The 24,967-nt window shown below is 51.4% G+C and overlaps 1 protein-coding gene across 5 annotated transcripts in view; it reads right to left on the bottom strand.

Moving 5' to 3' along the window:
• LOC146766014 (uncharacterized) overlaps positions 1–24,707 on the bottom strand; it is a 28,175-nt gene extending 3,468 nt beyond the window's left edge. For 2 of the 5 annotated variants that reach the window (XR_014958670.1, XM_085593177.1), the window contains exons 1-2: positions 19,346–24,707; positions 17,490–17,560 (exon numbers count right to left, since the gene is read on the bottom strand). Coding sequence is in view for 1 of the 5 variants with exons in the window: in XM_085593177.1 (XP_085449303.1) it covers positions 17,490–17,560; positions 19,346–19,530 (256 nt within the window). In the remaining 4 variants the exon portion in view is untranslated. Of the gene's footprint in view, positions 1–1,971; positions 15,911–17,489 lie in introns of those variants that run through there. The other 3 variants (XR_014958668.1, XR_014958667.1, XR_014958669.1) reach the window with 3 other exon arrangements.
• Between the last annotated feature and the right edge of the window lie 260 nt (positions 24,708–24,967).

Raw genomic sequence — 24,967 nt, 5'->3', positions numbered from 1 at the left:
TCTGCCGTTGTTGCCCACAACAAAGGCATTTGGGATCAAAGGAAAGGGTTAACCCCCATGCAGTCATTGCTTGGAGTCCTGGAGGTCTGAGTGCTGCCAACTCCTGAAAAATGGCCACCAGGCAGGCAAGCTGCTGAGAAGCATCAGAATAAGATTGGAAGGTGTCCACATCAATCAATCACTTGTTGACAGATGACTGGAAGCCCCCACTGTGCCCGTGGACAGCTGACCAACTCTCGGCTTAACCTGGAGTCTAACATTAGCCTGTTTGCTTCGTGTGGGTGGCTGCTGCGTTATGACCTTAATAGTCAATCAATCTTGCAACGAGCAGTCTGTCTGGCAGAAACATTCATTATCCATCCTATTCATGCATTGAAAAGCTTTATCTTCAAAAACTCTGCGTCACTTAGGGAGGAATAACAGAACCCTGAGCAAGAAAATAGGCCCAGCCCCGGTTTCTAAGGAGAATCCAGATGTTGGGGCTGAGCTCCCACAGCCACTGCAGCCCCAGATCCGGGGGCACTCAGGGCAGGGCTTGGCCTCCCTTTTATTTCTGGTACCTATTCAGGCTGCTTTGAGGTTGCTGCTCTTGCACCAGAAACTGCTGGAATCAGTGCCAAGAAGAAGACAAGGGGGAGAGATATAAAAGGACAACAAACACACATCAATTAAACCTTGCAAGCTGTTAGTCACACTAGTTAATAAGTTCTTTCTATCTGTAAAGTGCTCTTAGTGACAAATCCTTTAACTGGCACTCAGAGCGTTATTATGGCTTTCAAGATGCCTCTGTCTTTCATGTGCAGCTTCTTGTACACATGTGAGTGCTCCCCCGTTGCGCAGTCTGTTTACACTAGTTGTGAGAAGACATCATCAAAGCAAACTGAAAGCAACACTAAATGCTTGAGAAAAACAGAATTTATTCACTGCTGCCTGCTCTGAAATCGCCTTTCACTTAACAAACCACTGCAAACTGCAGCAGCAGGAGCCAGGGAGCTGGGCTGGCACAGCAGCCTTCGGCCTCTCCCAGCATCACCAGCAGCATCCATCTCCCAGCATCAGTCAGGGGAACCTGAACCTGCCCCAAGCAGCTGAGACCTGATGATCACAGCTCCAGGGGTGAGGAACTGCAGGAGCTGCCCATCTCCTGCTGTGGGAAGTCTGTGTACCAGAGCTGTGCCTGGGACAGGACAAGGGCAGCTCCTGTGCCCAGGTTTGGCAACCAGAGCGATGCCCCAAGGGTCCTCACCATCCCTCATCCCAGCCATTCCTGTGCCACGGGGCACCCAGAGGGTGGTAGAGGCTTTGTTTCAAAGAGCTGAAGCCAGACAAAGCTTTGTGCAAGGTGAAGGAAGGAGAAGAGCTCGAGAGGATCACTCCTGCCTCACTCACCACCTGCAGAAACTGGCACAGGGTGAACACCCACAGGTGCCCCATGGGGCAGTCAAGCCCCTTCATTGCTGGCTGGTCCCTGTTCAGGAGAGGGGAAATGAGAAGGTGGCTCCATCCTCACCTGCCTCACACAACATCCCAGGAGAGCATTATGTGGCATACAACAGCACAAACACACCAGCACCAGGCAGGATGGGGAGCTGAGCACAAGTGCCCTGTCCAGGGCCAGCAGCCACACAGTGCCACAGGATGCCTTTACAGAAACCATCCTCTCCTTACTCAAAGTCAAAGCAATTAGGGCCCTGCAATGTTAGATTTAAAAAGAGACAGTTAATAAGAGATCTTCCATAATCCTTCACACTCAGGCTGCCAAAGCAGCCACAGTTCAGCAGGCCTTGTCCAGGCTGATTGTATGTCCTGAAAAATGAACAGTAACTTGCACAGAAGCAAGTTGTGTTTCTGCAAACTCTCTTCCACACACAGTAAATATTAATCACCTTAATAGCCATTAATGTGTAATGGCCATTCATTAAATGCAGGAAAATACAGGGCCTCAAAGCAATCATGTCATGGTTTCAGTACCTGGGGCACTCACCACACAGCACCTGTGCTCCCTGTGCACGGCACGTCCCGGTCCACTGCTGCCTGAAGCCACCCTGTTCACGTGGCCCCCACCTGCCAGGGGCAGCACAGCCACGCTCCCAGACCATGCAGCAGGAGCAGCACGGCCACATCATCACCTTCTGGGTGTGCACAGAGAGCAGCTCACTCTGCCAGGACAGCCACCATGGCTCCCTGTGTGCCAAGCAGCTCAGGCCCTTGCTTGACCTGGCAGCCATCCACACAGCTCCTGCAGCAGCACGGCCCAGCACAGGGGAGCTGTGCCACTGGGCAGTGGGATGGAGCAGTGGCGTTTGGGGGGCCTCCAGGCTATCAGTTGCAGGTGACAGCATTAGATCTGCTGCCCCAGAAAGTCCTCTGTGCAACCTGGCCTCCTCCGGCCAGCTTAGGGCTTCACGGATGGTGTCAGGTGGCAACTTTCTCAATTCTGACCTTGCTGGAATTTGCTGCTGGGGGGGGACACACCAGTCCATAAAGTTCCCATTAGTGTAAAAGCAGATGTAAGCACTTTGCTGGCAGAGCTCAGCAGCAGGGAAGCCTGCAGTTGATCAGTTCTGCCTCGCTGGTCACTGCAGTCAACAGGAATTACCACAGAGGGTTCCTGTGCCCCTCTCTCCAAGCCCACCCCTCCAAAAAGGATGTTTAAAGAAGCCAGCCAAGTTCAGGCAGCACTCCAGGATAACACAGTAAATCCACGTGATACGTGCCGAGGGGAGCCAGCCCTGAGTGGGAACAGCCAGCAGGAGAACAGTGTGGATTTGTTTATTGCACAGAACAGATCTAAGTATGGGGACGCACTGCTGCTCCCGTGAGGAGCTGGTGACTGCAGGAGCTTTGTGCCACATGGTCAGCGCAGGACCGAGGGACAGGCAGGTGCCACTGGGACTGGCCTTTGCCATCAGCTCCCGCAAGGACACCCAGCACCCCCAGACTGCCACAGCCAGGGAGCAGCACCCGCCCCTTCCCACGGCACCAAGGGCACGAGGGGACTGCCAGACCCTGGAGCACCTCCTTGGGCTGGGGACCTGAGTGCAGCCCCACAGACCCTGGCCACCAAATGGGCCACAGTGCTCGGCTACAGGGAGGGAAAAGGCAGCAGGAAAGGCTGTGTGGCCATGGTGCTCCTGTCACTGGAGGAGTGGGACTGCCAGTCCTCCACCCTCCCTCTCCATCATGCTGTGCTGAGAACCAGCACCAGCTGACCTGGTTTCAGCCAGTTTTCCTTCATGATTAACACTCTCCGGGCCCATGCTCACTCTGTTATTCTCACCAAATTAAAGAGCAGTCCTGGATCCTCGTTAGATTTGCTCACATTTGAGCAGTGTCATGTGGTCAGTAGCCCATGGCAATACACTAAATTAAAGGCCTAATGCAGAATCCACCTACAAGCCTGACAACTAATGAATCGAGGGCTTCAGGCCCCAGAGGAGCTGCGCTGGGATGAAGCCACTTCACACCGAGCCAGAGCAGAAGTGCAGTCCCTGGGCTGTCATTCAGAAATAAAGAGTTGTTGAATTTTATTCACCACAGGACACAGGAACAACAGCATCTCTGTAACTAACGCTGGTTTGCTAGAAAGCCAGGCAGCAAGGATCCTTCTCAGCACTGATCCCCCAGGGCACAGCGGCTCCTGCCTGAACACCAGAGGTGCTGCAAATGACCTCCCACTTGGTTTCAATGGACTGGGTATGAGTTCCCATCAGGGACACGCTGACTCTTCCCTCTGGTCAAAATTAATACCTCCACCCACCCCTCTAAACCATGCTGGCACAACACAGCCCCTTCCTTTGCCCCCAGCTCTTCCTCTGGGCCCCAAAGGGCTCAGGGGAGCTCAGCTGCCCATGCCACAGCACCCAGCCCTCACAGGCATCAGCCAACACCAGTCGGGCTACACAGGAGAACAACAGAGTGTGGCTCCCACACTGAGCTGTGAGCACCCTCTCCCCATCCCCAGCAGCAGCTGGGCAAGTGCTGGATGTAAGCTCTGGGGCCAGTGCTGTGGCCATCAATTTTGCTCTGAAGCATTTCAAGTTGGAGCTGAAGCCTGGAAAGGTTCAGCCTGTTGCATCAGACAGCTCCAGCCCTGCAAAGGTCAGGGCTGTTTTGGTAAGGAGCTGTTTGCTGAAGCGTCCCCCTCCCCCAGATCCCTGCTCTTGGCCACAGGCTCCTGCACCCATAGCCCTCCCCGTGCTCACACACTCACACTCTGCTCAGCCTTTGGAAATGGAGAAGCTCCACACCAGGACTCCGCTCCTCACACATGTGCCACGAATCAAGGACTGTGCAGTGCTCCTGGGGCACCCAGCATGGCACTGGGGCACCTCACCTCCTCTGTGCCCACCCTCGTGCCCCTCCTACAGCTGGGAGCCCAGGCAAGCCCCGTGCCAGGGAGTGGTGGCCTCTGGCCAGGTGTGCGCTGGCAGTGCCACCACCCACCGTGCGTTCCGGATGGCCACAGTCATGGACCCTGTTCACCTCCCTCCTCATCTGCAAGGCAGAGCAGACCCACAGCACAAGGACAAAGCAAGGTGTTCTCTGCTGCTCTGAAACACCCTGGGAGCAGCTGCCCCAGCAAGCAGCACACTGCAGAGAGGACACCCAAACCTCTGGTCTTTGGGGGACAGGAGAATGCTCCCAGTGACCCCCCAAAACACCGTGATGGGGGCTCTGCAGGTACATCGCTGGGTGGTGCAGAGCAGTGCTGGGAGCAACCAGCCAGGACTGCAAAGGGAGGAGGGTGGTGAACAGGGTGGTGAGCTCTATCACAGCCACCCTTCAGACAAGCACAGGGGACTGTCCCCCTCTCCTCTCTGCAGCTTCCATCCATCCATCCATCCATCCATCCATCCATCCATCCATCCATCCATCCCTCCCTCCATCCATCCCAGTGAGGATGGCAGGGCAGGGAGGAGAATTAAGGCTGAGATGTGTTAATTGATACTGGTCACAGCCCATCCTCCCCACATTCCTCCATCTGGACACGGCACCACCACTTCTCTAAAGCCATCTTTTCATCCCAAAGCAAGAGCTGCATTTTAATATTAATTCTTTTTTATTCCTAGACAGACTTAAATCTCATTAATTTTAAGACACTTCAAGCTCTCTTTAGCAGTCCCTAACATAATTCTCCTAACTTAAGATACAAGATACTAGATAGAAGTAGCCAATCCTTTTTATAATTGTATATATGACCAGCAATTCAAATTCACTTCCCTTGATTTAATGTCCTATTTGTATTCTATCAATAAATGGAGTTCTCAGGACCATACTTAAATGGAAGCAGCACTATGCTCTGATAGCCAAAGCCAGCAGAAAAAAATTGCATCACTAAACTAAAATGTCTTGTAGTATATGATTCCTTGACTTATTGTTCTCTCCTCTTCACTGCACTTGAATATTAACTGTTGTATTAATAGCTCACTCTTAATTATCCATGAGTAATGTACTACAACCAGAAAATTAATGGAGGGAAGCACCACAAAAATGGAAAAGAATTCTTCCTATCCCAGATATATTTTCAAGCACACTGTGAGAGGAAGAAGATACACACACTGCATTGGACACAGCCAGAGAAGAGGCCAGTGCTGGGAAGGATCCATTGCTGAACCCCAGGGATGGGTCCTTGCCCTGCTGGATTCTGCTTGCCATGGGAGGGAGGTTCTGAGCAGGAATCCCATCATGATCCCAGAGAGCTGGGGTGGTCTGGAAAGGGGCAGCAAAGCCAGGGAGTGACTTGGTTCTCCAGCCCAAGATGAAGGAGATGAGTGGGACTAGAGTGAGAAATTTACAGCTGTTAAGGAAGACTTTGCCACAAAACACATAATTCAGCTCCAGATTTCACTGTAGACGGAATCTGAACTTGAAAAGACTCACAAAGCCAGGGTGGATAATGTGGATTCTCAGAGTTAAACGTTAGAGCTGACAGGAGTGCAAAGATATGCTGCACCCCTATTCATCCCCACCACTCCTGAGGGAGGATCTCTCACCTCTGCCAGGACATTTCCCCTCTCTAGGAGCCTGTTGGAAAGTGCTGCTCACCATGATGCCATGACACAGTGTCTCTGCCTCCAAGCTGGGACCAGGGACAGTGCCAGCATGGTTCCTCCAAGGCAGCCAGGAGCTGCACAGGCAGGGCCACTGCATCCATCTCCACGGGTGCTGCTCCAGAAGACTGGAATGGTGAGGTGCCTAATTAAATATGTGCCTCCCAGTGCTGGAGCCCTGCAGCAGCCATGAATTATGCAGCGGCTCACTTACATGTCAGCAGGATCACAATATTGATGAGCTATCCTGCATGTAATCTGATAAAAACCAAGATAAACTCAGCAAAAATTGAGTGTAATATGATCCTTTCCTTTCAATAAACCACTTCCAGCCCAGCACTGGGAATGTCTCTCCAGGCTCCCTGCTCACCTCAGGCAGCCACGCCCATCAGCTCCTCAGTATGGCCCAGCAGGGGCAGGAGCAACAGCATGCTGACAGCGTTCCCCTGCTCCTGCAGGGCAGCACTGGGTGCTTGTGAAGCCTACCTGGGGAGATTTCTGTGTCCTGGTGCTCTCCACAGCACCAGTGCATTCCAAAGGGTCTGCGTTTTGGCATTTAGATTCATGCTGGAGACAGGGAGGAAGAAGTTACCATGTCTCACGCTGACTCCCTCCTCTCTGTCTGAGGAAATGAAGGATGACAGAGTGCAACTCCCACTTGGAAATGCTTTCCAGGCTCACATAGACCCAGGTCCGACTCCAGCTCCCATGATGAGCCAACTGCTTTGTAAACCTGGACCGGATGCTTTTGGTGTCCTGGGATCAGCCAGCAGCACAGGCTCCTGCCCTCAGCTAAAACACCTTCTCCAAGGAACACCTGGAAGAGAAGGGAGAGGCTTCTGGCCATGTTTGGTCACTGGATCTGTGAAGAAGGCTGAGGGCTGCAAGCCAAGGACAGAGGATGCTGCTCCCTGCACTTCCCAGTGCAGCAGGGATTGGTGCTGTCCCCTCTGAGCTCAGCAAGACCTTCGGAGAGCCCCTGAGGCAGTGCCCACCTGCCCAAAGCAGGGGGAGCCCAGGCCACCCCCCTTCCAGACAACACTAGAGGTGGTGAGGAGTGAGCAAAGTGACTGTCCTCACCTTGGGGACACATGCTGGAGCATCCTCAGCAGCCTCATTCCCAATGTCCCTGTCCCATCAGCTTCAGGGACAAAACAAGGTGATCATTTCATTGACAAGAAACGAGCAGTGGATGAAGTACAGCCAGGAAGGTTGCACTAACTCTGGAGCCTGTTGGACACTGACAGGGGCTGGGGGTCCTGTGACAGCCCATAAACCCCACCACCAGCCCCAGTGCTGGCAGGTCATTGCAGAAGGGGTGACCATCAAAAGCTTGTTTGACCTCCCGAGGGATGTTTACTCCAGAGCACAAGAACAAAGTTTCAAAAGCAGAGTACTGCTGGTTTTCTTTTGAAATAGTATATTCAAATCATAGCAATGTAAAGAGAAAGGAACACAAAGACCAAGCAAGACTCAGACTGGGGGATCTGCCCAAGAAAACCAAGAAATGGCCGTAAAATAAATGATGAATGCAAATAACTCAGTAGCCGAGCAAGTGGCCAGCTCCCAGCTCTGCTGCTCCTCTCTCCACACCTCTCTCTGGCCCATGGGAGGGCATTAGCTGGGTGAACCCCAGCTGGAATCTGCCCTGAGAGTCAGGGGTGACAACACCACAGTCAGTACCACGTGCCAAACCAACCAAGCATAGGCAGCACCAGGCTCTCCACAGCCACAAGGTCCTGACATTACAGGAGGGGTCTGGATCCAGCCAGGTCCTCCTTGCCCCAAAAGCTGCTCTCCCTCATGCCCAGGGGATCTACACTGGCCCAGCAGGTGCAGCTGGGAGGGAACTGGGCTGGCCCAGCACCCTGCAGGGGTCTCCAGCCCCACTGAAAAGCCTACAGGGAGGGACAGGAATGTTGCTGCCTGGAGAAGCCTCATTTCGCAGATGTGTCTGTGTCTGCGCAAGAGAGAAACTTTCACAGTTTTACTGCTTTTCAAATATTTTAATGCAAGCCATTTGGTGTCATATTTTAAAAAAAATGGGTACCAGCACAAGCTACATGCACATTAGCAACTGTCTCTCTATTAGTGTAAATACAAGAAGCAGAAAAGCACAGTCTGACTCCTAATCCATATGGTTATTCCAAATAGATTGCATGGTCTTAAACTTTGGCTTATTAGACTGGATCTTACATATGGAAAGAATTAAAATGCTGGATTTACAGTGCAGGCTAATCAGAACATGTTTAAATAACGATGCCCCAGCAGCCCCAGAGGGTCACAGCCAACCAGACACCTGGTGGAGAGGCTGATCCTGCTCCTACAGAAATCACCTCCCCAAAGCCAGGCGCTGCAAGAGCTGCACCGTGGCGCAGGGCAGGGCAGGATCCAGCTTCCAGCACTCCAAGAGAGCAGGCTGCAAGGAGGAAATACCTCATTTCCCACCGACTAGTCCATACAAGCAGAGACAATAGGGCCAAGTGTGTGCTGCCGGCAGTGCTCCCTCGTCTGAGTGCTGGCCAGCACGGGCTGCTCTGCCCTGACTCTTCCTATCTGAAAAAGCCATCAGCCCGCCTGCTCCTTCACTTAGAATGAAAGGTCACTTCAGGGCTTCTAGGGTGTTTTTTTCAAACAAAAGAATTATCTCGATTTGAAAAAAAATACTTTGCCCAGAGATCACAAAAACTATTAAAAGCAAAACGTGATATCACTGTTAACAAAGCCAGAACTGTTGGGAAGGTGAATATATGTTACTTAGTTCTGCTAATTAATTTCTGGACAAGGCCAGGCTTATCTTGGGTGCTTCAATACTTGCATGTCCACCACCACAGATCTAAACATATTCCCCCAACAGAGTCTCCTTGCAGCAATCCAAGCCTCTCCCCTTTTATTCCACTGATGTTGTTTCCATGTGAGTCAGTTGCCTCTTTATTGCTCCTCTAAATACAGCTTTCTCCAAAGTTGCTGAATTTCTAGACTTGGAAACATGACAAAAGAATGCACTGATTTGATTCACCCCCTCCACACAGCTGGCGGACACCTCCCCTGGAGCCCACTCACCACAGGGAGGGTGACCAGAGTGAGCCAGTATGAATCCTGCAAAGGAGACGTGGTCTGTGGAACTGGAGCCCAGCCACATCTCCAGCCATCCTAGACTCTCCAATCTGCCTCTCTGCTGACCAGATGACAAACCCCAGACCTGGTCCCACACCAGCCCCAGGACTGGTCCTGTGCTGTGCCACACCACCCAAGCTTCAGTCTGTGTGCTGGAGCCAATGCCATCCACAGAAGTGCAGCACCCTCAGCTCCACCCAGACTCAATAATACTGATCAGCAACGCTCCTTGTCCTGGGGGGTTATCAGAGGCTGTGCAGAGCAAAGGGGGAGAGGGTTTCAAAAGCACAGCCAGCCCCTTAATGACTACATCAAATGGCAAGTCAGTTGTCAGTCTCTAACAGCCAGAAAAAATCAGCACCAGGGACCCGAGTGAGTGTTCAGTCTCCTCCACTCCCTGGTGCTGGGAAATGTGCCACAAGCTGAAGGGCAGCCCATGGCCAGGGAGACCAAGGAGGAGGATCACACCCCCAGCCCACACATGATCCCCCCTCCTCGTCAGCCCTGGCCACAGAAAGCCACGTGCTGGGCTTCTAGCTTGCAACCAGGAACAAAAGCCAGCCCCTCCATGGAGCTGCAAGGGGGCTCAGCTGTGTCAAACTGGCAGCACCCAGCACAGGGCAACTCCCTGGACAGGTCCTGAGAGCACAGCTGAGGCCCAGAATGCTTTCCCCATGGTCCAAACTGCCAGCTATACAGGAGCACCTTATCTGTGCTGAAACCATCATCAGATTCTGCTGTCAAAAAAATGCAGAGGAGCTTGGAAAGGCCACAGATGAATAACGCTGTTCAAACCATCCCCATGGTACTGAGAGCAGTTCTGCACAAACACCCTGCACTGACTGTGGCTTAACAGGGTCCTCCTCTCTCCAGCCTCTCATTACTGAGGATCAGGAAAAGAGAAGGAGCATATGCTCCTTTTGGTTTTTTAAAGGAAATTATTAAATTGGGCTCAACTTTTCATCTTTCCCACAAGAAGGTGCTCTGTCATCTCGTGCCTGTTCACCTACACAAAGACGAGATGACATCTCTGGCTAAAGGCCGACAGTTCTGCACCTCCTTGTCACTTTTAACAAGAAAATAATCCTGCAGAAACACTTGAAAAACAAATCGGTGTTGACACTCCTCATCTGCTAGGTACACTTTACAAAAGGAAAGAAATACTGCATTAGCGTTTGACCTCCTCACCTTTCTGACATTGGAAGAAAATAAAGAGGGAAGGCTCAGAAAAGCTGATGCTGAAGTGAGAATGTCAGGAGAGCAGGCAGAGCTCAAGGCTGGAGCCCCCAGCACAGCAGGCAGGGCAGGGCAGGGCAGGGCCAGCCCAGGCAGAAGGGAGCTGTGAGTTGAGAGCATCGAGGAAGATGCAAGGGGCACACAGGAGCCCCAGGGATAGGTGAAGAGATGCTTCTGCAGATGAGGGCATGAGAACTTAAAGAGGGAGCATCACCAAAAATCTTCTCAGTCCAGTGAAGCCCTGGGGCTCTGCCCTCAGGCTGGAGTCAGTCCCTCCACTGTGTGAGCCAACATCCTCCCACCTGTGTTATCCTTACCCCATAGCAGCCCAGTTCAGCTCCATCCTTGAACCATTACATGGCTGTGTAGTGCTGAGTGGCTCCTTGCACGCACAAGAGACTGCCTTGTCCTGCTCTGAATGCTCCTGAACCACGCAGCACACTTCCAGCTCCTGACCTCTGCAGCCCGCAGGCAGGAACGAGAGGATTTCCTCAGCTCCCAGCACAGTCAGCTGCTCCCTTCATTCTGGGCACGGTGAATTTCACCAAATAAGTCATGCTAACCCCACCTCCTCTTCCCTGAGCAGAGAAATAAAGAAATAAAACTGAGCTTTGTCTTCTGAACAGCCAGACCCTCTCCATGAGAATTCTCCCAGCACAGGCAGCTCGCCCTTTGGACACGACACTGGGGTGACTTTCCACATACTCAGGCACCAGATGGTCTCACTGCTCCCCCAGTGTGGCTGGGCACAGCTCTGCTGCTGCCTTGCTGGGCACAAGTCCTTGCCTGTAGGAGATGGGGGCACTTCGAGGAACCCGCAGAAATATTTTCCCACCGGTAGCTGTCGGCCTGAGCTAATGCGACATGACACGTATCTCACCAGGAACAATGTGCTGACATTCACAGCCTGCTCACCATGTTCCCAACCCTGCCACTGTCACTGCAGCGAGACCACAGGCAGGGGGATGTATTTCCCCCCTGAGCTTGTTTCAAGCACCCCTTTGAGGTGTCCAAGGAGGGCATGGCAATCCCTCCACAAGAGAGCTTTGTAACAGGTAGCACAGTACCACGGTAATGTCAGCTGGAACAGGAGGACAGGGAGAGAGGCAGTGCTGCCTGAACAAGGAGTCTCCTGCAAAACCACTCTTATTAAGTGTACAGGAACAGCAGCAGCTTCACATCCTGCAAAGATGGCCCCAGACTCTGCCCCATCTCTGGAAAAGGTGGAGCTGCACATGGGAGCAGGAGTCAGACACGAGTGCCAGCTTTCCGCAGCCTAAAGACAACCTTTCCACCAACAGCTCTGTCTGAGAAAGGGCTCTGGGATCTGTGCCCGCTACACCCCCAGGAAAGTGGATGGGAAGTCCTTGGGACAGATCCCCTCCAGGCTGCAGGTGGGGAAATGCAGAGAGCATGACAGAGCATGGTTTGTGTGCTGAAACCCCGACACCCGCCCGTGCCCTGCTTACACAACAGCCTTACGCAACACGGCACTTCCCTGGCTTGCATAAGGGCACACCCAAAACCCCAGAGACCTGCCGGGACAGCAAACCCACCACTGGACACCCAAAAGCACATTCCCACCATGCTGCCTCCCCACTGGCCCTTCCAGACCACTCCTGAGAGGAGGCAGCCCAGCACAATGACAAGAAACATCACAGTGTGATACCAGGAGGCAAGAGAAGGACCTATTTCACCATATTCTGGGAAAACGCTGATTTGACCCCAAATCACAGGACCTGGAGAGTTCTTCCTTGCTGCACAAAGAAATCGTTGTAACTTTTGGAGAATTTAAAGTAAATTTTGTTCGAGATCATCCAGAGCCAGCCCACCACAAGGGGCAAGCAGCAGTTCCACATATCTGCAGGTTTTACCTGGGTGACAAAGGCAGAACTGTGGTCATCAGCAGTTTGGAGCTTCTACCCCAAGCTGTTGCAAGAAAGAGCAGCACTGCCAGGTGCTGCATATAGCAGGTGTGAGCTCCTGCTCTCTGTTTCAAAAAATCCATCCAGTACATCCCAGTGTGAGTGAAAAACAAAGCATCTACCACATCACACAGCACAGAGAAGGCTGCTAGGAAGGATGAGGCTTGGGTTTCTCCCCAGCCACTAAAGTTTCCATTTTCTGCACCCATGCCAGATGCCTGCAGCCTGAGCAAGGATTTACGACAGCATAAGCTTCAGAGTCCCTCTGCTTCTCAAGGAAGTATCAGGAAATAAAAGGGCAATTGCATTAGTCAGTCATCAGGAGTTCAGGGTTTCTGCTTGGTTTCAATGACAGCAGGTAAAAAAATTGCTCAGCTGCCTGACTGCAGCCAGCAGCCCTGCAGGAGGCCAAATGCTTCCCTCTCCAATGCGCTGTGCACACCACAGCACCAACACCTCTGTTCTGGTTGGTGCCAAGACCAAGCTCAGCTCATCCAGGGTCTCCCCTACCCAGCACAGGTCCCAGCAGGAGCCCTGTCTCAGCCTGAGCTCTGAGCTCTCACCTGTGCAGGGGGTCAATGGAAATGCAATGCCTGGAGAGTCTGAGCATCCCCGTGAGGTCCTCCTGGCTCCTGGGCTGGTGTGGAGCATGCCATCTCTACTGAAAGTCCCACCAAGAGGAGATTTGCCTCTTCCACAGCTGCATCCCACCAGCACCCTCCTAGCACCTAGGGACACCAGCCCTGCTCTCCATGGGCCCTACACCCACGTCCTCAGTGGTGGCAGATGTCCCCATCAGCAAGATCACACACATCCCCACCCACCTGTTAGCTCACAGTCTGCTCGGTGGGAAGGCCACCCACATCTGTGGGAACACTTTTCAAGGTTACATTATCAGCAAATTCCATTTTTTTTTCACAACATAACTAAGCAAATACCACTATCCAGATCTGAAACTCATCCTTGGAAACCCCACTAACATCCTCCCTCTTCCTCTGTGCGTCCCCTTCACGCAGCTCTTGGCTGGTGACCAGACAGCCAGTTTCACCCACAGTGCTGCCCCAAATAATTGCTTTCTTCCCCCATGTAACAACTCCTAAAAGGCCACTGGAAATCTTTACAGCATAAGCTGAGGTAGCCAAATACAGTTCTACTAGCCTCTTTCCCTCTCCTCCCCCCAGATATAAATTTTATACTTGGACCTACTAAAGTTGGCTGAAAATAATGATAACTGACAGATGCTGGGTTAAATAGGCCACAGTCTTTCCCTCGGGCCTAATTTAGACCGGATATCAAAATGATACAAAATATCATTGCTTGCCTTCACTCCATCAGGACATCTGTAGACAGACCAATATTAACTCCTTCCTGGGAATGTTGTGTTTGCACTGTCACCTTGCAAGGAAAAGCACATTTTTACCTGATCTCCTCCTGCCCTGGATCCCATGCGCCACGGTGGCTCCTAAGCAAAATCTCTTTAGTTTCCAGCCCAGCTCAGTGCCAGGTGCTGGTCAAGTCACACCAGCCTGAGCCCCTGCCCCTCGTGGCACAGCAGCCTCAAACTATAGCCCACCCAGCACTGCAGTGTTTGGGGCAACAGGACCCCCAGACCAGCTTGGACACACGGCTCGCACCACTCAGGACAGGTAATTAGAGGCTGTATTCTAATGAATATGCACAAGGGGGCAGAGTCAGAGTTGTGCACCTGAGGTAAAGTTATGCATATTTTAATTTTCCAACACTTGGCAGTGCAACCTCACTTCGTTCACTTGGCCTCCTGCATGTCCTTTCCTAGGAGGCTTGTTGGGTTTGTTTCTCTTCAGAGGAGAAGGAAACTTTACAAAAGAGTCTCCTTTGCCTCCATCAAGCACTCAGGGTAAAGCCCACGAGCAATCCCAAGCCCCAGCCCAGAGAGGGTGAGTGCCAGATCCTCACTGGCACCTGCCTGCCCCAGAGGCAATGGGTCCATCCACTGACAAGACTGAAATGTCTAACTACCAAGTCTCATTTTCAGTTGCTTATAAATTTACCAAGGATTAACTGATCAGCCCAAATTTTCCTTGGCAAATACATCTGCTAGACTGGATCTATTGATTTGAAGATTTAATTCAGAATATCTTGGTTATTTCTGAGAAATATTTCTCATGTAAACTCTCCATCTCTCCCACTCTCTTCACTTTAGAGGGCAAAGGCACATTCCGTGTTCTGAAAAAAACATGAGTTTGATTTACAGAGTTATTGCTGTCACATAGTTACTGTATTAAACAACAAGCAGTGAAAGCAGCTCGAATGGAAGCAGCAGCATTACAGCCACTTCCAATCCACACCTGCCTGCAGCTACAGCCCTCAGAGCTCTCCATCTCCGAGGGCTCAGAGCCCCTGAGGCCTCAACAAAACCCACAGAGTGGGCCAAGGCTGCAGAAAACACAGTTGGTGCTTTAAAGTGTAGTTGAATTCAAAGAAAATCAGTGCATCAGTTTAGAGTTATAAATGTTAAACTCCGGAAGGGGATCATTTGTGCTCCCATAGACTCATAAAAGTGTATTAAACATTAAGTACTATGTTAAAAGGACATTATTTCCAAGTCCCTTATTGAGCATTTAGAAGTTAGGAATGCCTCTGCAACCTGCATTTGACCTTGTTTCTTTCAATTGTGACAGACTTGGGTTGCACTGGTTTTCCTCTGAGCTCAGGCAGGCGCTGGGTGCTGGAGCTGCTCTGTGAACAAACTGAAAATAAAAGTGGTGGACACTGCTGCCATCAAAATCCAGCTTTGCCTGCTGGAGCTGGGGAATACAGGAGACAAAAATGCTTGCTGTACTCATCACTGGCAGATCCTGTGCTGCCCAGGCACTGCTGCCAGGCTTCCCATCCTGTGGGGCTGGAGGGGGGATTGCAGCAGGCTGGCAGCCCCCAGAGCCAGGGGAGCAGCCTGCTGCCCCCATGGCTTCACTGGAAGGTTGTGTTGGGGTCCTGCAGACGCAGGAACCCTCCCCAGCCCTGCCTCGGGCTGGGTGAGTCCTGCTGCATGCTGGATCTCTGCTGCAGGGCTGTGGGGAAGGGCACAGGGCAGGCTGGGCAGCACGGGTGTGCCAGTGAATTGTGCACTGAGCTGGACACTGGACACAACTGACCCGTCAGTGTGTCAGCACGGGGACTCCTAATCCCAGCCTGTGTCAGGGACAGCAAACAGCCTCAACAGAATTGCAGAGAGGCACAAGCTCATGGCCTGGCAGCAGAGATGCTGCGACTGATCTGACACATGGAGCAGGGCAAGGCAGCAGCAGCCAGCCAGGATCAGATCCTCTGAGCTGCTGTGCAGAGGAGCAGCACAGCCCAGGGAGCTGCTCCTCTGCCTGCCAGCCCACACCAGCCTGCAGCAGAGCCCAGCCACTGCTATCATCGAGCTCTCCCTCCTTCAGAGGGCAGGGAAAACAGGGATAACGCAGAAAAGGGATTCCCTCAGCCTGTGGGCAGCCAAGCAGTGTTTACAGTGTTTATACCTGTGTGTGGTACCTGCCACTCTGCCACGCTGAGATGTCAGGTTAAAGAGCCAAAGCATGTCAGAGCCTTCTACAGCAGCTCTGGTGGTTTTACTCACATCATTAACAAATTGCATTTTTTGATTTGGAGAGGACAATGGCAACAGCTGTTTTGTGGCATTGCTCCTTTCCTGGAGCACACCTTTCCCCCCATGACAGAGTAAAAGGTAGGAGACCAGCATCACCTCTGCTCCTGCAGAGACATGCAGCCCTCTCAGACATCACGTGGGAAACACTTCTTGGGGACAGCTGTGATGGGAGGGAGAGGCAGGAGAGCAGTGAGCAGTGCCCCAGGATGCCCAGATTTGTGCAATTATTTGCTGGGATTCCCAGCACCCACAAGCAGGAACACAGTTTGCTATCTTATTTTCCAAATAAGAAATGTAATTTTCTGGAAGTGCTATGAACTGGAGGCAGTGATTAACAGGGTGCTGGTCCCTCCTCTCAGCCCTGCACTGCAGGTTTGACCAGGGCATGCTGAATGGCCAACACAGAGCTGTGAGACAGCCCAAAGTCCCCAAGGGCATCACTGCCAAGCACCTTCCCAGCAGGAGAGCCCAAGGCCTGGATCTGTGCCCTTACCTGGCGAGGCAGGGGCTCAGGCTGCTCTACAGGCACAAGGAATAAATCTCTCCTGCACGAGGAAGCTCTGCTCCGTGCACAGCAGGATGTGCCACGGAGCTGACACCACCACCAGCTCTCTGCAGCACATCCATATGGCTGGCCAGCAGTGTCATGTTCTTTCACTTACATTTCCCTCAAGTTTTGATACTACACCAGGAGGTGCAGCAAAGCAGTTTAACGCCCAGGGTGATCACACAGCCAGATACATGGTGAGAGGGCTTTCCCCAGCAGCAGCCCAAGCAGCAATGAGACAGCACCACGCATTAGCCAGGTCGTGCTGAGCTCAGTCCAGGCACAGATGTCTCAGTGAAACCTCTCACCTTGCTCCAGCCATGCCTCAAGGGGACCCACAGCTATCCCCACGTGCCTCACACCTGTACACTCCCAGCAGAAGTAAGCCCAGGCCTGTCAGCAGAATCAAGCAAGGCAGTGGCTGTGAAGGGCTGCTCCCCCTCCCCACCACCAGTGCCTGAGGTGGGCTGCACAGCTCAGGGGGCTCCCATGGATGCCAGGGAACAAATCCCCCCAGGTCCAGATGGGCACACCCAGACCATCCCTTGCTATCTATTTCCACCCAGCCCCAGCCACACTCCCCTGGGATTGAAGAGCCATCTTTTCTCCTGGCCAAGCAGTATCTCCTCTGTGAGCAGACAGAATAAGGCAACAAACTATTTCATTTTTACTATTTGTATTTGACCTTTTTATATTGTTTGCTTTTTCCAGCATAATCCCTTAAGAACACAACTGATGATTTATAACAAAAGAATATCTCTGTAGTGGGTGCCTTGCAAGACCTCTCTCCTGCTGCTTTAGAGTGATTTACTTTTGGATTAGCCTCTGATAGAGAAGGGCTCGGCTGACGATTTGCCCTCGTATATCAAAAGGGAAATCCTTAAGACATCACTATAAAACAGCAGGAAAGAGCACCTGCCTGACTCATAAACTTATATGATGTGGTTTAGTCAGATAGGCCATCTGCTTCCCTTACATACCCATATGTCCTTCGCTGTTCCCCGCTACCTCACAGTTAACTTTGGTGATTTTCTCCTTCACTTCCGCAGAGCTAAAACAGAGAAATGAATCGAATGATAAACTTTCATGCAGATGGAAACAAGTGCAGTAGCCACTGTCTCTGCCTTCCAGTTCCACAATAAATAATGACAGTGGAGGTGAGGAAACACATGCCTGCTCTTCATTAGAACCATCATATAAACTTAATGTGCCAAATCCTGCCCTGGCCTACACCCACATGGCTCAGCCAACTTGGGTGAAGAGAGGAAAGATCCACTCTTGTAGTGTGTCCTTGCCAACCTCCAGCTGTTCCCAGCAGGAGCAGGCCATGGTCCCCAGCATGGCTGCACTCTCATGCTGGAGCCTTCTCCTGTGGGCAAGGCATGGTTGTTCAGCCAGGGCTGGCCTCAACCATCCCAAGGTTTAGGGAAGAAATACAAAAAATTGGAGATTATTCCCTTCCCTAGGACAGGAAGACACCCTCCATCCTCATATTACCTATCTAGGGACTGACTGAGCCAAATATTAAATCCTCATTCCCAATGACTAAACAGAATTTGTCCCCTGAGCTCACCTGTGTCCCTTTTGAATCCATTTTTGCCTTGGCTTCTACAACAATCCATAACCATTAACTTCAGGGACATATCTGAACACCATGATATAAAAGGTATTCCACTTCAAAACTGCTGGCTAACTTCATTACATACCCCTAGTTCCTGCCCTCAAAGAAAGCAATTAATTGTTTTCTAACAAACCTTTGCCTTCCACACACGACTGCACATGGCTGGCCAGCACGCCCAAGGACCAACCCAGCACTCCTTTCCCACAGGGACAGCCTGCTCTTCTAGCCTGCCTTGCACAGAAGTTCTTTCATGCCACTTTCTCCCCCTTTCAGCCTCTTTAGAGGTTTATTCTGCCTTTTTTGCAAGACAGGGCTTCACTAGCACATCACTTGCTGTATCCAAAATGTGCTTGCAAAGCCCACTGCGGCTTCTCCACAGTGTAACTTTGGTCCTCTATCTGCTTTGGTCATGCACAGCCATCAAACACTGCTGTCCCTTCACACCTCTCGTGAGGAGGAAACCAATAGATCCTTTTGGTTTGTGATACCAGCCACAATCCCAAGGAAAACTCCAGCATGCTGGGAAGTGGGAAGTGCCCTGCATGGAGGCAGAGCAAGCCACAGGCACTGGTTCTGCAGTGAGAGCATGTCTGCATCCCCCGGGCTGAGCACGCTGCTGCAGTGCAGGGAGAGGGGGGCTCATCCCAGCCAGCCCTGGGGGCACAGGGAGATTGGCCTCCCTGCAGCTCAGGGGGAAAGAAAACCTCCTGTAATTTACGTCCTTTTCTAATGTTCATCTTGCTTTTTAATTTCCCAAAACCGAGTCCCTGGGAGTTCATTTTTCTCCTCTGCAATCGAGTAAGGCGAGCAGAGGTTTTTCCGGCTCTCTGGAGAGCTGCCTATAGCCTACCACAGAGTGGATAAAAACCCGCATAAAAAGACCACCCAAGGGACTGGGAAAGTGGTCCCTAGAGGGAAGAAAGAGGCATTTTGTTTAGAAAGGCTGAAGCACAGACAATTACCCAAAGCAGAAAAAAAAACTGCATGAAATCTCCTGCTCAGCTTTCCCCTCCGAGAGCCCTGATGGGAGCTCTGGCTGGCTCCGTGCTGTGCCATGGGCAACAGAGCTGCCAGCACAGGAGAAGGTACCAGGGAGCACATGTGCACACACATGCATGCAGCAGCACGTGTCCTTAGGGAAAAACTGGCAGCAGCTCAGGCACAGGAAACACTTCACTGCCCTTTCCCTTAGAGAGACCCCAGTTTATTGCTCACCAACTCTGTGGAGCAAATGGCTCGAGTCCCACAGCTGATCTCCACGGAGATCCAGTTATTGCAACACTCGGAGTGCACTTAGCCATGACGTGTCCCCTGCCTGCTCTTACACACCCAGCAACAATGGCCTTGCACACCCACGAGGGCACAGCCTTGCTGGCCCCGCTGCCAGCCTGTGGTGGCATGGCAGGGAGAGCCCAGCAGTCCTGCCACGGGCAAGGCAGAGCACAGCTCCAGCAAGGACTCTCTCAAAGAAATTAAAAGTGGAAAAGGCATCACATTAACCTCCTTAATTTTTCATTTCTGACACACACTGTTTTCTCCTCATTTCAAAGAATTCCAAGTTAATGTCTGGAGGGCAGAAAAATCCATTTCCCAATATGCCTGCTGCAGCTTTTTCACCAATCGACTGCCCTTCCTGGTACAATCACTGGGACATTGATTTTTTTTTTCTTTTTTTTTTTTTTTTTTTTTTTTCCTAGAGCATCATCCAAAAATCTATCAATGCAAACAGCATCTTTGAAAAAAATACCAGCAACACAAGGCAGGATGCTTCCTCCACCCTTTAACCCCAAATGCTGCAGGAAACCTGTGTCTGGTATCAGTTCTAGCAGCATCTCTTGCTGTGTGTCAGGGACAGAGGTAAAGCTCATGGCAGTGGGAAAAGTCTGCGGGAGGAGCAGGAGGCAAGGAAGAGGCTGCTCCGTGCAGTGCTGGACAGGATTTAGGGAAGCCCACTACAGGCAGCTCCCTGTATGTCCCCCACCCACAAAGGTGACAAGGGACAGACTCATCATTCCAGGGACACAGCCCAGCCCCCAGGAGCTTTGGGCTCACCTTGACACCTCCACGAGGAGGGAGAGCTTTGTCCCACACACAGGGGCAGCAGGCAGAGGAGGCTTTTCTTCCATGGGACAGAGCCCGCAGCTCACAGGGCTGCACATACAATAGCCTGGGTTCTGGTGAGCCTGGCAAAACCCACCTCCTATTACCATGCTAAATAAACACTTCACTCAACAGTCTTGGCACTTATTAAGCACCTGGGAGAAAGACTGCCTCACGTTGTCCAAAACACTCTCAATTACTGTTTAATCAAGATCTCTTCCCCTCTAGAAGAAAAAAAAAAAAAAAAAAAAAAGAAAGAGGCGGGTAAACATTTGCATGTATTTTCCACTGCAATCACATTACACATCTCTGTGACAAGCAAATTCTTGGCAGAGCTCAGGAAGAACACGCTGCCTGTGCAGGAGCATCGCATCACAGCCTGCTCAGCCAAATAGCCTTAGGTCCCCCTTCCTTAGGTAAGGAACAGAACCAGGAGGATTTCCTGGCACATGGACTAACGCCATCAAGTGCTTCTTTTATTTGTTGTTGACACGTGTATAACAGTAGAAGAATCACTAAATAGCCTTGTAATATCTTGATTTATGGATTATTCTTCCCTCCGAATAGCACACGGCAAGGACAGCATGCCTTCATGCTGTATCTCTGCTAGCACAGGAGCACTGGATTGCTGCTATTAGCACCCACAAATCCCAGGCAGCACAGGGCTGAGCCAGGCATACATGGGATGCCCAATCCCCCACTAGCACAGGGGGTGAAGGCACAAAGCACTGCGTGGGTGTTTAGGCACAGATCCTTTTCCTTTTTGTAAGCTGGATTTTCCCTGAGTGACTCCTGCATGGAGCTTTAGAACCGTGCCTGGCAGTGTGCAGCTGTTTCCAGATGCCAAAGGCTTGGGGAGTGCCCTGTGGCATTGCCAGCCTGAGCAACCCAGCCAGCACAAGGCCTGGGCTTGGGAGTCAAGATCCTGCACAGAACCTCCCCTTCTCCCCCACTTCACACTCAGCTCTTCCTTAAGATACAGGGGATTTGCCTTAATTGATTTAACTGGCAGCTGCAGTGCTCTGACAATAATGAATTTATATCAGAAAAGCACAAGAAAGAAGGGCCTTTGGGACAGTATCGGTACTCTGCTTCACACCAAGGGCCAGGTCCCAAACCTCAGTTTGGGTAACACCACCTCCATCACAGTCAGAAACACATCAAGCAGTGCCCTCTGAAAGTTCTGGAAAGGAGCAGGATCTGTCCAGGACCTGTGCTCCAGCACCCGTGCACTGCACCTGACTTGATCCGTTGACTAAGTCACAATTACCTGGGATTCACTGCTGGTGATAGATTATCAGTGGTATATGATTTTGCATTTTAACAGCCACTGATCTGCCTGCTAAACCCAGAATATCAGGTTAAATCACCTAATGTGATCTTCTGAGCAAGGCAAAACAGAATTCTGTTGATAGTGATTTAAACAGCTGCTGGTGAAAGCATCCCAAACAACTCAGCTGCAATATTCCAGCATGGAATGGCTTTGGATAAAGGGGACACCTGTACAGGACAGAGGATAAACTGACTCCCCAGTACCTTTTACACAGGGAATGCATTCAGAAGATCCAAAGCTCTTGATAACAACAGGCTTTGGGAAAAGGTCAAGAGGCCCCAGGGGAGATGGACACAAAGGTCTCTCTAGGACAAATAAGCAAGATGTAGGTAAAACAATCTTGGAGTACACATTAAACAAAGATTCATTTATTCATTTTTATGAATGACTGAATTTCTTCCATTTCTCCTATCTATGGTACAACATCCTCACAGACAACAAGCAATCTACCAGATATGTGCACATCCATGTTCACATGAAAATGATGTGATCAGGAGCTGCACGACTGAACCCAACACAGACTTCAGCTCCAAATTAGCATTCAAGCACAAACTGAGCTGTGTCAGTGCTCCTCAGCAAACCAAACTAGTCTAAGATTATCTCTGTTCTCAGCCCATTTACCAAATAGGTCTCGTAGTGAACATGTGCTGACTCTTGATCTAGGGAATGCATCCAAGGAAAACAGCTGCCAGAGGCTTCACTGCGAATGAACACTGTGTGCTAAAGGAGTCCCGTGCCTGACACGGAGCTGGAAAGCTGGCTGGAGGCTGAAGTGGGGACAGACAAAAAGTTCACTCCCTCAAGTGCCATCTCTGAAGAAAGCCACTCAGGGACACAAAGGGTGGGACAGTCATTTGCAGCAACCCCCAGCCTAGAACAGTCCTCTACAGGAGCACAAAGTCCTGCTGCTCTCTCTGGACAATCCCCCCAGCCCAGACACACTGAAGCCTGCCAGGTGCCTGCAGGAGCTGTGCAGAGCTGCTCCTGCTTCTGTGCCTTCCCTCAGCTCCAGGGAGGATGGGGAGGTCATCCCACAAGCAGCTTACCCAACCAAAGACCCCTCCCCAACAGTGCTGCTCCCACCCCAGAGCACAGCTCCAGGCCAGCACTGCTCCCCTCTGCAGGGGGAAGGACAGCAGTCTGAACCAGCACTAACAAACCTACTCATTAAAAACCTGGGAAGGGCTTAAAATCCATTTTCCTGGGGAACAGGAACAATTTGGAGGGAAAAAAAAAATAAAAAAAGAAAAGGCAAACATTTTTCTTTCATAAACAGGCAGTGAAGCCAGGATCTCAGCATGCTGCAGCCAGGAACAGTGCCTGGGAGCAGGATAATGCCCAGCTCTGCCCCTGTAGCTGCTCCCCATTGCTGCCCTGAAAAGCTTCACCACCATGGGCAAAAAACACTGAGAGAAACAGGCTGGTGCTCTGTCAGTTAAACAAGACATTTCACATGTTGTGAAATTAGCATCTGACTTCACTGCTTTCTCCTCCCCTCATCCTTTGAAAATTCATTTTCTCCAAGATGTTGAGAAACTACAGCAAGGAAGATGGAAACCAGTTCAGGGTGCACAAAAGAAAGGTCAGCAAGTGCATCTGGATAACTTTTAAAAATAATTATTCATTTTCATATCCTCCTTCCGTTCTTCTGGCTGGGAGCACCAGACAGATGAATACAGCCTTCCTTGGAGCATTCTCTTGGCACAGGCTGCTAAGGGTCTTCAGAAGAAACTTGGAAGACACTCAGACCTGGGCTGTGATACCCTTGCATCTCATTAACATGCACATCCCAGTCAAAAGCCAAGGTCTGGTGGTGTGGAGGATGTCCATCCATTTCCTGCTGAGCCCACAGCAGGATTTCTCTGGGCCTGGTTAGTGAAGTCCCAGCACAATAGTGCTGCAAGGCCCTTCATCATGCTGTGCTTTAGCAGCATTCCTTGGCCCAGCAGAGCACACCAGCAGTACGAGACGTGAACAATGGCCAGGCTTTGTTTCCATGTTCCTGTCTCCTGAGCCCATGAGGAACATCTGGTTGCCTTCCTTCCACTGCAGAGGGTGGGCATGGGTGGGTCCCCAGCGACAGCAGCAAGGCTACAGTGAGCAGCACACCCCGAGCAGCCTATTGATCCACACAAGATGAGGCAAGACCAAGGACGTGCTTGGAGAGGTGCCTGCAAGACTTTTGCCACGCTGGCGGCAGAAATTAGAATCTGTGTGAATGTCAGCACTGCAAACAAAGCCAGGATGAAAGACTTGACCGTGGCCTGCACAAAATGTGGCCACTCATGTCCTCGTCTCCACAGACCAGGGCAGGAATCACCACGCTGTACAGCAGTTCCTGGTTCCTGCCAGGACAGGGGCATCTGCTCCAGGGCTTTCACCACACCAGGGGCAGTGCAGGACGGCGCTTGGGCTCACGGACAGTTTCGGGACCAAGAAGAAAGAGTCAGCAGCTCAGCACCCCCCAACCTGTGCTTAGGAGGGTTCAGGAAATCTCTTGCACAGAAGTTCCACAAGAACACTGCCTGTGCAAAGCAGAGACACAGTCCTGTTTCTGAGGGACATGCACCATGTGGGAGTGCCATTACCCACGAGAGGTAAGGACACCAGGCTTTCACCCAGGGCACTCGCTCCCTGCTTTGAAGGGGTTCAAGTTCCAGGTATGTTCAAGAAATTCTTGAATGTGGCACTGAGCGCCATGGTCTAGTTGACAAGGTGGTCAGGGTTGAACTCAATAATCTCAGGTCTTTTCCAGCTGAATTACTAATTCTGTGTGGCCCTTCTCTTTGGGGTGTTTGGTAGGAGTTCCTTAGGATAGCAGACAGCAAGAGCACACACACTGCTGTGCCTCTGGAAAAAAAGGCTTTTAGGAAATAAAGAAATCTTGATCCCATAATAATAATTCATATAAAGTAACATCATAGGTTCAGCTTGTCTGATTTGAAAGCCAAGGCATAACTCAGAGAGAGTTTGGGGGCTGTGAGATGCTGGCAGAAGACACCAAGTCCCCATGAGGTTTCAGGCACATGCCTGCCCCTCAGTAACCTGTTGAGGAACTCGGGCAGATCCCCTGGCTGTCACATGCCACATCTGCAGAGCCACTGGGACCAGGGCAGTGATGGCACAGGCAGAAGCTTGGCCCTGAGCTGTGCCATGCTCAGGGCAGAGCTCTCCCTGCAGGGTGCAGGGTGGTGATGGAGGCACTGCCTGGTGTGTGTCTGTCCACCAAGGTGACCCAGCAGTCTGTCCTGGGTCCTCAGCCAGCAAGTGACACGCTGGCTGCAGGCTCAGCAGCTCCACGCAGCTGAGAGCCCACCACAGAGGGAAGCCTGGATTAGCTCCTGGCACTGCAGGAAGTGCTATAATAGCAGAAGCAGAGCAGCAGGCAGCAATTGTGGAGCCTG

This window comes from Lonchura striata, chromosome 15 (assembly GCF_050655825.1).
Source record: "Lonchura striata isolate lonStrDom1 chromosome 15, ASM5065582v1, whole genome shotgun sequence".
Taxonomy (NCBI): Eukaryota; Metazoa; Chordata; class Aves; order Passeriformes; family Estrildidae; genus Lonchura; species Lonchura striata.
Note: the sequence above shows the minus strand (reverse complement) of the source record. Positions and strands in the feature narration are given on the sequence as shown.